Source organism: Macrobrachium nipponense, chromosome 43 (assembly GCF_015104395.2).
Source record: "Macrobrachium nipponense isolate FS-2020 chromosome 43, ASM1510439v2, whole genome shotgun sequence".
Taxonomy (NCBI): Eukaryota; Metazoa; Arthropoda; class Malacostraca; order Decapoda; family Palaemonidae; genus Macrobrachium; species Macrobrachium nipponense.
The window spans coordinates 7,002,925-7,015,424 of NC_061104.1; the positions used below are offsets into that span (position 1 = coordinate 7,002,925).

The 12,500-nt window shown below is 36.1% G+C and overlaps 1 protein-coding gene across 1 annotated transcript in view; it reads left to right on the forward strand.

The window, feature by feature from the left end:
* LOC135213789 (uncharacterized) overlaps window positions 1–12,500 on the forward strand; it is a 58,803-nt gene that overhangs the window by 1,476 nt on the left and 44,827 nt on the right. The window contains exon 2 of the mRNA XM_064247917.1: window positions 282–352. Coding sequence (XP_064103987.1) covers window positions 282–352 — 71 coding nt within the window. The remainder of the gene's footprint in view (window positions 1–281; window positions 353–12,500) is intronic.

Below are 12,500 nucleotides of genomic sequence, written 5' to 3' on the forward strand. Positions count from 1 at the left end.
GGTGCGTTTCTTTTATTTATCATAACCACTAAGATCTAATATGATGTGGGAGGATGGCATAATATCTCTATATTTATGGCAAATTACAGCTACAAAATTTTAATGATAAATTATATTCCTAAGTAATCATTCAAAGCTTTTTTATATCTTGTATGAAAATACAACCACATGACGTGCACAGTGAACGATTTCTGACAATAAGAAGCAAGTGGTGAAGACCAATAAACTGTTGTGTAGAGTTATTGCTGCCACTATTAATAAGAGAAATTGAGAATTGGGAGAACGCCAGACAACTGAGAAAAGAAACAAAAGGTCTTCGGAGCTAATTAAAATACGAGCTAAACGACGTAAAGTCAGTATTACGATTGCTCAGCATACTTTCCATTTATCACCATCACCCATATTTATTGTTGGATGCCATCCCTTCGGCCGTGTGGTTTACTTGTCAGTTACGGAGAAAGCCATCGTTTTTTGTTTTTAATAATCTGTGACTTGTCCATCGTGTCATAATTGTTTTAGAGTTTTTTCTTTTAGCTTTTACTTAACATGTCTAGGTGTTCGCAGCCTTGTAGCTTGGTTCATGGGGAACTTATAGATAGATGTCAAGTATTTAGAATTTATGTTATTCCCCCATATCATAGTTACATCTTGGCTTTAAACTATATTTGACCACGTTCCCACGTATATTTTGATGCCTTTTACTATATTTCTGTAGGATGTATTTTGAATATTTTGGATTTTCATTCTGTATCGCTGTGTAGCTCGCAGCACACACAGTATGTGTATACACACACACACACACACACACACACACACACACACACACACACACACACACACACACACACATATATATATATATATATATATATATATATATATATATATATATATTCCTACTTTCAATTCTTGCTGGAGCAAAGATGCAAAAGTGGCATTAAAAAAATGTCTTCTGAATACATGGCACCCAGACAGCTCAGTTAGTTGCCTTGCCTCCTCAGTTTGAAAGGTATGGGAACTTACAGACATTTAAATTTTGCCCGGTCTCGGGGTGTTGTTAAAGTATATTTTAACCCGGCTTGTGAACACCCACCACATATCCACGAAGGTATTTCTGAAGAGCCTCCATTTCTTTCTATAGTATATGAGTTACTTTTTATTCACTTATGTCTGTTACTCGTGCACAGAATTTCTTGATAAGTTTTCTGTTTGTTTATTATCAGTTACGGTGGTCATTTTTACTAAACGGCTTATGAAGCTGAGAGATTGTAGCATATAAAAACACAAAATAGATAAATAAATGACGAGGAACTGATACATAGTGGCTGATATTCACAGCATAGCTATATGCTAGGGGGACAATACAAACAAACTTACAGACCATTGAGAACTAAAAATTCACACCTGTCAGGCGCTAGGGTGTGTCCGTTAGACACTAGGCCTTCTGTCAGTCTCTTGTCAGTCAGTGAATCAACCTACCAATCAGTCAGACCAGTCCTTGAGTTCCTCTAGTAGAATAAGATTAGTATGATTTCTTCTAATTTCCAAACCGACGTGTAATCTCATATACCCTCTACACTATCTTTCAATCTGTTTTGAGTGAGTGAGTGTGTATGTGTGTGTGTGTGTATGTGCATGTGTTTAATTCAGGGCTCATATTCAAAGCCTTACTGATCACCAAATGATGATGATTCCTATTATACATTAAGATATTTTTTGGCAGCCCAGCATATTAACCAAGTCTTTTATTTTTCCTTGTGCTAATAAGATATATAAATCACCTACCGCACTGTCTGTAGTTATATATATATATATATATATATATATATATATATATATATATATATATATATATATATATGATTACAATCACTCTGGCAAGGGATTTACATCTCATTACCACAGGGAAAAATAAAAGACTTGGTACAGGTTCTGACTGGGTTCGACTGTATTTCTATAAGTAAATGACGAGGAACTGATACATGGCAGCAATTCGATATATATATATATATATATATATATATATATATATATATATATATATATATACTGATACATATGTATATAGCAGATATATATATATATATATATATATATATATATATATATATATATGATTTGATTATCACGGTGCTAAATTAATCGATATTCTTTTCTACCAAAGCAATAAAAATGCTACCATAAATTAAACATTTCCTGGTTTCATAATTACCACTGTCATTAATAACAGCAACAATAATGAAATTAGATCTATTATATCCTTCCCTCTTCTATCTCATAAGTTGATACATGAATCTTATTGGCAAAAGCACAACCAATTTCTTGTGATCATTGGGAGATGGTTATATTGCAGTTTCTTCAGGAACACTAATAGCCCTTGTCCACTTGTTTCTCTCTCCATCAAGTTTGCTGAAACTTTCCACCTTATTTTTCGACTATATATATATTATATATATATATATATATATTATATATATATATATATATATATATATATATATGTATATATAAACACAACAGTATTTAGATTTCAAAAAGTACTCGATTAGTCCTGCGCTCAGTGTTTCTGCTCAAGGTTAATCCTAGATGCATTATTGCTTGCCAGTAATTGTCGTTTATAAGAAAAGCATCAATAACTAATGCCCCCACCAGTCTGCAATCCAGGCGAGTGTTATATTCCCATAAAAATCGTAAATTTCGGCATTAGAAACGAACAAAGCTTACCTTTCAAACAGAGGAAACAGCCTAGTACTAACCTTTGACACTGCAACTGTGTGTGGTGGCGAATGACACTGAAGTTTCCGCCAGAGTCGATTCAAAAGTCAGGAGTTCTCGAACGCAAAGTTTCCTATTTTCTTTCGTTGGATTTAATTTTTACTTTTCTTCTTCACCTCCGCGATCCGGTAATATTTATCATAATATAATCACGTGCAGTTCCCACCAGTGTTGCCTGCTGTTTTGAAGACAGTGGTCCTTACTCATTATAATAAAGTTCAGCGAACGATGTGAGGCAGTAGAGCATGTTGGGGGTAATTGATCAGGCGATCGCCCTAATCGTCCTCTCTCATGAATAATACGAAATCAGGATAAAAAAAAAAAAAAATGCCGCAGTTTGTCGTTCAGTGACTACGTTTCATGACAGGGCCGATACCGAAAGACAATAAGGTCAAGAAATCTCCTGGTAAAAATATGAAATTAGCCCCTACGCGTCGCTAGATCAGTTTCCAAGGGAGTGAGTTACCACAACAAACCGTCATACTTAGACCCATATCTTTCACTTGCATTCTATGTGATAGTACTACATCGTTACGAATCGGTCGTTTTTTGGCAGCTTGTAAATACGCACTTTACTATTAAGAAAGATGGCCTTATTGTTTCTCGTAAATTAAAATGCAACACTGAAAGTTGTGCACCATATTTGAAAATTAGTAGGTATAACACATGAATTATATACACGATATTCAGTGGTTGTGAGAGGATTGGAAGTCAGTAGTCGCAGATTTATTGGAGATACTGTTCTCTCTCTCTCTCTCTCTCTCTCTCTCTCTCTCTCTTTAAATACATATATATGCGTATGCGTTGTGTGTATTACATCTGGATAAATTTGATTACCGATAAAGAAGAGAAGGATTTCTCACTCTTGAATAAAATAAGAACGTTTTTAATGTGTCGTCACTTGGTGGTATCGCTATCGTAGTATTTTAAAGGACCAGTGACGGCCTTGGTACCTAAAATCAAATCTGTCTAGTACAGGATTCGTTTGCGGTTGTCCTTGGCTTTCTCAGTTCAATCAGTAATTAACGTTGGGTATTTAGTACTATCGATTACCATTCATATGCGCGACACAGCATTCCACGGTGCTAGCTATACTCGTGCGAGATGGGATATAGCGCAGACGACGTTTGCAATGCTGTTTCAGAACTGGTTTCTAAAATAAAATTAAATAAGTAAATAATAGATAAAAAAAACTAATAAAATAAGGAATTCGTTCCATAAAGAAATCAAATTTAAATGAAGTGGTCCTTAGAGAGGTAAGCTGCAAGTTAGCTGAGCCCTAAAAGAAATTATTATTATTATTATTTTAAGATCTGAACAGTTGCTTAAGTTCGCTCCGCCTAAGACCCTTGGAACGCATTGAAATATTAATTTATAATCTTGTCGAGAGGTAGGCGACTAGTCGTGCAGCCAATAGTCAAATATTGATAATTTCTTGACCATACTTTTAGCCTAAACAGTTTTACTTTGGAATGTAAGTTTAGGAGGCAGATCGATGCTACGTCACATAAGCAGGAAATTTTGTAGACGCGACTGTTTTGAATTAGTCGTCCATACCTCCTCATCATGATAAAAAATTATGTATGTATACATACATGCACAAAGAGGTATATTATACAGATCATCTTTTCTTTCTTTTTAAAGAACAAGAGCATTTTGAATCCACAAACCGCCGCCAAGGTCCCTTCTCCCCCAGAACTACATTTTATCCTACAGAGTATAATAACTTGTACGATTTTCTTACAAATCCGTAAACAATGTTTGGAGTAATTCAGCAAATAAACTGAAGAACATTCAAACAAACCTAATAAAAGAAACACAACCTCCTTGGCGGAGATAATGAAAGGTGTTTGTACAATACAAAACACACACACACACACACACACACATATATATATATATATATATATATATATATATATATATATATATATATTTATATATAGTATATATATATATATATATATATATATATATATATATATATATATATATATATATATATATACTATATAACACTACTAATTGCCTTATAAGACTACTAATTACACAGGACGTTTTGGATAAGTTGATGTTAAATCAAGTCATGCCTCCGTTAACTTCAGAGGAGAATTGAGTGCTCTGTATTTAGTCGACATAAAGTTTCCAAAGAAAAATCTTTGAGCGTTAAAGCATCAATTTGAATTTAACAAAAATTAGTAAAGTAAAAACGATTATCTGTATTTTTCCTTTTTTACTTTTAAATGACCGATACTGTTGTCCGTCTTAATTGTAACCCTAGAGAGAAAATATTAAATTTCTTTTGTATTGAATGTGAGAACAGTGTATGGCGGTGAACACCATTTATCTACTAGACATCGCTGGAATGTTCATCGATTTACTCTCTACATTCCAGCAAAGTCTATAGTAGCTACAACAGCTACCTTTATTTATCTATGCTTTTACCGTATAAGGTTAGTGCTTGCCATGAGCAGTTTAACGTTCAGTGCAGCCAAAATAGTAAGAGTGGTACTATTATTGCTAGAACGTCGAGGTAAAGATTTTGAAAAATTCTTAATAAGGAGAAAAATAGATAGATACCTTTAGTCAATATAGCTGCTGAACATAAAACAGTCTGATATCCTTTATTGTTTAATATATCAAGTTCTGCGCATTCCCACTTGGATACTAAGCTTATCGAAATTCAAGATTAAACTGCGGGTGCGTCTGTTCTAAAAACACTTACGATACCAAAAGCAAGTTTTTCAAGAAAATTACAGTCTGTAACTGACAAGTAATGGTCGAGTCCGCTAGGCGTAAGACGGCCGATTGGAAGGTTTCCAAAAAGAAATCAAAATGACGATGACCACTTTTTAGCTTTTCATGTAAGAATGTATGATCTTCATGAAAACAATCTTCACTGCAAAAAAAAAAAAAGTCAATAAAAAAAATGCTAAGCCGTTCGCACAATGCGACTTGCTCAGTCGTTCGTGCTTATAAGGAAATTGATGTTCGCGAAAATGCGCCGATATTTTCTTTAGAAAGAGAGACTATTCTTCCCGCGCAAAATGAGCTACGAAGGCAAATGAGCGTCTTTACTTTTGCCTGCACTCTTGTCTGTTATGGTTGAACTCAACGGACTTTTCTACCATTAAATATTTAGATAACGTCTCAGCTCCCTTTTTGCTTATTCGGGGAGTAAGCCTACAAACTATTTTGTTGTTGTTATTGTTGGGGGATACGGAATGTCTATGGAAATCTGAAACTGTCTGAAAAAGGTGTTTCGCGTCGAGCTAGAGATACAGGAATTTCAGGCTAACATATTTATGATTTATTTATTAGCATGAAAATATAACAAATAAACAATGTGCATGTTACACAGTACAGAAAAATTATTTCTAATAAAATATAGCGTATTTTTTAAAATTTTCATTGGTGAAACAAGGCTCTATTTTACCGTAGAATTTGGCACATTTTAATTTATGTAAAAGTTAGGACTATAACGTTTCCAATTACTGTGTGAGGGAAAAATCTTGCACGCATACCGAGTAAGCTGGAGGTCAGATCACGCCTTGTTTACTAACGCCTAATAATTTTTAACAAATATATACGACCTTAAATCCCCCTTGCACTCATTTTCATGAAAACCTTAAGTGAATATCCGTACGACCTTCTACATAAACAAAGATAAACACTTGGTACGATCAAACTATTAACGTTTTATTCCATTTGTTAGAAATCAAAATATACAAAATATTCAGCCTTGAAAAAGAATAAATCTTTCATAAGACTAATCGTATTGACATGTACAGCGGTGTGAATCAAAATGTAATATCTGTCCATGAATCATTGTACTTTTGAATAGAATATTTGCTAAGCTTTTTTTTTTCACCCTTCTGTTTGCAACGAAAGACAGGAAGTTTTTTTTTTTTTTTTTTTTTTTTTTTGGGGGGGGGGGATTTGCTGTTGTTGGTTAAATAGATGATAGTGTGACGTCAATCCAGCAGAGCCATTCACACGCTTTCTTGTATTTTTTATCTCTCTCTCTCTCTCTCTCTCTCTCTCTCTCTCTCTCTCTCTCTCATCACCTGCTTCACCCCTCACGCCACCGTTCCTTGCTTTTACGATTTTCTCATCGTAGAGATCAAACCTGATTATCTCCTTACCTTATGTGGGTTTGAATATATGTAGATATAATCACTCAATCAATTGTCTTACGTGGCTTTCCGTTCGTATTATTCTAGCAGTCTTGGCGGCTTCCTGTCTGAAAGCGCCTCTTCGTGCCGGTCTAGTATTTGCTCCGATACAATGAGTGTTTTGGACAAAAGTTCTTTTGATTCACTAGATATACGCTTCTGTCCTTCCCCTGACCCCCTCCCCCTAAAAAGCTTGGTTCTATCCCTCTGGGCGGGGCGGGATTAATGTCTATCCCTGGGTGGTCCTAGCGGTGGGGCGGGGGAGGGGGATGGTCGGCGGTTGCGGAATAGCGGTTGGACATTGCGAAGAAGACGAGCAACAACAAGGCAGTTACCGTATCACCACCTTTTAGGACGCACAGCGGTTCTCTGGAATTCACCACGCTAAGGTCAGTTAAGGATTAGACCAATACCATATTAAATTTAGCTATTTATTTATACGTTTGTTTATTTATTCACTCCGAGTCATCGTATGTTTTGTGGATCGAACCTTTGGCTTGGGTTGCCACCGTTTTCGTCTGTAAGACTACGACTTAAATTATCAGAATTTGGGACTGCCAGGGTTGGCAAATTTCAAATGATAGTTTTTAGTATTTCTTGACATAGCAACTTTTCGGTGTTGTAGCTTAGTCATAGCTAGCAGAAATTTTTTTATTTACTACATGATTATTAAAGGAGGAAACTACCTATATAATGCCAAGGTCTAAAGAATACCGTATTCTTTAGACCTTGTATAATGCCGGGAACAACATATACAAAATGACTTGAAAAGTTTTCTAGCTGAAAGGTGTAACAGTTAAATTCAGGATAATCGTGAGATACCCTCAGTGGCCACGAGACACTAATGTCTTCCGTTACTTGTGCCACTTTAGATTTTAAAAACTTCAGACAGTCATTTTACTTAGACGATGCAAAATAATGTCGTGGAAACAAACAATTTTCACATTAGTAATGATTAATTTTGACAGACGGACGTTTGTTAATGAGACTGCAGACAACAGCCGTGTGAAATCCTTAATAACGACGCATGCACTGGAATATTTGCTGCATAATGTTTGCTGCATTCGCGGTCGTATTTTATAGAGTGACGCGTTGCAAGGAAAGACACTCGTCCGGGTGGGGGTTGTGTGAGGTAGAGGGTCCCATCCACAAAAAAAACTACATTTTACTGAGCGATACGATATCATGATCATTCGGTATTGATGTGAAGATGAATTAAATTTTCATTTCACAATCCAGTCAGAAATCCTTGACACGGTCACGATTTTCTTCGATAATGAAGTGGATTTTTCCATCACTGAAAAAGTGAATAGTAAAGACGACATTTTATGTCGTTATGTTGCTAGAGTGGTAAGATTTTTGTTTGGTTTAAAAGTGATTCATATTTCTGCAAACATTATAATATATATATATATATATATATATATATATATATATATATATATATATATATATATATGCATATATATATATATATATATATATATATATATGCATATATATATATATATATATATATATATATATATATATATATATATCAAAAGCAGGGCTAGGCGACGGCCAGCAAGACACATCAGTACGAGGGTGGACCAGGGAAACCAATTAATTCCAACATATTTCTTTATGTACGACGTTTCGTAATAATTTCTTTATTACATCATCAGGGATAGGTTGAATAATGAATAAATTACTAAAGAAGTTACTGGAAACCCTTAGAATTTAAAGAAAATTAAAATTTAATACATTACAGCTAAAAAAACCACACACACACAAAAGAACGAAAAACCAAAGACCGCTAACCAACCTTATGTGGAGAGAGTAAAAGACAGAATGCTTACAAAGAAATTGACTCGGGTAAAGTTGAGTGGAGGAGGTTTGGGTATTTAACTGTGGGACTAGTTCTTTAATAAACAATGACTCGAGTATAGGCAATTCGTGAAGATTAGCTGCTCCAATTCAGAACATTCTAATATCTGAGCTCATTCCAAAATCTGTAAAACTTACATTGAAAGAAGTGATTTTAGCATAATAGGCCAAACAGCTAATCCTCACGAATTGCCTACACTCGAGTCACTGTTTATTACACAGCTAGTCCCACAGTTAAGTACCCAAACCTCCTCAACTCAACTTTACCTGAGTTAACTTCCTTTGTAAGCATTCTGTCTCTTGCTCTCTCCACATAAGGTTGGTTAGCGGTCTTTGATTTTTTGTTCCTTTGTGTGTGTGTGTGTGTGTGTTTTAGCTGTAATGTATTGAATTTTAATTTTCTTATGAAATTTTAAGTTTTTACAGTAACTTCTTTTAGTAATTTATTCATTATTCAACAGATCCCTGATGATGTAATAAAGAAATTATTACGAAACGTCGGAAATAAAGAAATATGTTGGAAGTAACTGGTTTCCCTGGTCCACCCTCGCACTGATATATATATATATATATATATATATATATATATATATATATATATATATATATATATATATATAATTTGTGTGTAGTGTGTATGTTTATTGCTAAATTTTTGTTAACGGAATAAAAAAAAGTATATTCAGTCTTTAATCCAAATTATCACCCATCGTTGTATTGCGTCATGCAGAAAATCGTTTCCAAGAATGCATCTCCTTTCTTCGCCGCAAACATTCTGAAAGCGCCTAACTTCATTCCTAGGATCTCCAGGTCTCCGTAGGGTGTAAGTGCCGTCAGTGCACCTCACGTAGTGCATTGTAGGAATCCTTCCATTCCTTTTACCGTACCTCCGTTCATGTATATGCTCTTTCTTCCATCTGACTTTCAGCCCTCTCATAATAATGTTTCATAGTGCAACTGCTTTGAGGTTTCTCTTCTGTTACACCTTTCGAACCTTTTGAATATCTGTCCCTTTCAGCGCAGAATGACCTCAGATCCGAGCGCTTGACCTTTGACCTAAATTTTACTCGTATTAGTCCATTCTCATTTCCCGGCTTGGCGATTTTTCTTGAAAGGCCAACCTTTGGGGACCTCATCGTGCTTCTGGTTGAGCTCCTTCATCCGTCGTCTTTCCATTTTTAGGGGCTTAGGCAAGAAGAGGGTATCCGGTTGTGCGTTCGAGTGGATTGACTAAATTTACTCTTTGAGGTTTAGCCTATGATAGTATTGCGACTAATAAATGGAAGGTATTGTTAACATGGCTTCAGCTCACTCACGTCAGATTGGTTGCCAGAGGTAGGAGAATGAAATTTTAGGGGACGAACTGGAGGGAATTAGAATGGCAAACGATGGAGAGACGACAGATCATAGGGGTAGACATGAGTGGTAGATTTGTAGTAGTATGGAATGAAGATGGTGGGTATGTACTGGAAGTGGCTTAAAGGTTTGAATTAGTTTGTATAAACACCTGGTTCGTGAAAGTAGATCGTCATTTAGTAACATTTTAGAATGGCATACGGAGCCAGATTACCTTTTGGTTAGGAGGGAAACGGAAACAATGTAATAAATTTTAAGATAAGCCTTGGTGAGGCATTTGTAACTTAATTATATCTTAGTTTTACCAGACCACTGAGCTGAATTAACAGCTCTCCTAGGGCTGGCCCGAAGGATTTAGATATCTGTATGTGGCTAGGAACCAATTGGTTACTTAGCAACGGGACATAAAGCTTATTATGGAATCCGAACCACATCGAGAAAAATGAATTTATATCACCAGAAATAAATTCGTCTGATTCCTTGTTGGCAGAATCCGGACCCTGAAATCGGTAGTCGAACACATAACCGACGCGTCTAACGAAGAGCTCTAAAAGGAACATAAGTTGCTAGTGATGGATATCAAAGTCGGGAGTAGAACAGTTTGAGTATTAATAGAAGGTACGTAACAACTAGACACAAATTGGAAGTAAATTTAAGGTGCGAGCGAGTTGGTAAAGTAGTAAGTATCTGGAATGATGTGTAACAGAATGTTTTGAAGATGCAGCTGGGCGAACAAGTGACTATCTAGTGTTGAAAGAGGATGACGAGTGGTTGTGGAAGAGGTGGATGTCTAGGGCTTTCAAAGATTCACAAGAAACTGGGCATAGCAAGAGCTACAGAAGACTTGAATAGAAAGTTAAGTTGAAAGGAAGGTGAAAAGGCTAATTACAGAATATTAAACTCAAGGAGAAATCAAAGACAAGATCCGGGTCGTCAGGAGTCATAAGAAATAGAGAAGGTAATGGCTTGCATGAGGATGATGTCATAAAACGAATATAGTCTGATTATTGCTAGCATTCTTTAAAAACAGAAAATGATAGAGAGTATTTGGGGATAGGTGGGGTCGGTGATGTAAAATACATTAATAGGTTAAGAAGGCCATAAGTGAAATGAAGAATTGCAAAGCTCCAGGTCCATCAGAGATGCAAATTGAATTGTTGAAGGTAGTTGATATAAAGGGGGAAGAATTGGAACTGAAACTGTTCAACATTTGTTGCGGATTTTAGAAAGAAAGAATATATTTGATGTGAAATTAAGAGCAATTTTGTAGATTGGTGAACAGCAGCTTTTCCATTGGAAGAAGAGGTACCGTTGATGTTTCGTATAAGACAGTTACAGGCAAAGAGGCATCACTGTGAATTGATAGACCTAGAAGGTATTGATAAAATACAAAGGAAAGTAGTATTTTGGTTTGGTAAAGGGAAAGTGCCTGAAAAGTTGGTAAGGTTAGTTGACATCATGTGCAAAAGAACATGGGGAGCAGTAATAACATCCTGTGTCAAAGTAGAAATGCTTGAAGTGTTGGTTCACATCAAGAAGGACCTGTACCTAGCCCACGCCTGTTTGTTCAGGTTGCGGATGTATCGAATGAAGGGATTAGGGATAAAAATCCATGGGAATTTTTAATCGCAGATGATCTGGTGATTACAGTAGAGGCTTGAGAAGAATCCAAAAAAAGGGCGAGAGAGTGGCAGGTATCTCTTGAATGGAAAAGGCCTAGATTGAAGACAGGTAGAGAATTTCAAGTACATAGGATGTACTTTAAACCAGGAGGGAGATTGTTGTAAAGCTGAGATTAAAAGTAGGATAAAATAAGCTTGTGAGCGTCTTAGTGGCATGCTCGGCTTGGTCTTGGACTACCCCTAGGTGGCCGCGAGTTCGATTCTCGGATATTCCATTGAGATGTGAGAGAAGCGTATTTGTGGTGACAGAAGTTCACTCTCGACGTGGTTTGGAAGTTACGTAAAGCCGTTGGTTCCGTTGCACCATACAAACAAACAAACAAAAGAACCTTGTGGGAAATGGAAGACGGGAGTGAGTAATAAAAGAATGCCAAATAAACTCCAATTAAACGTCTTATATTAGATGGCGTGATAAAGTGAGGATGATTTGGAGGAGAGGAATTTAGCAGGGCAAGATGCTCAAGATGGAAATGGGTGGAGAAGACGCATTCAGGCAACCGACCCCTGTGCTTAGGGCAAGGGTGTCAAACTCAAATCCTTTCGAGGGCCAATTATGCGCTTGGTTATGGTCTCGAGGGCCATCAAAGATTTGGTAATGACGTATTCCTTATTCCTTATGCCTCATTTATTAAGATTTGCAATA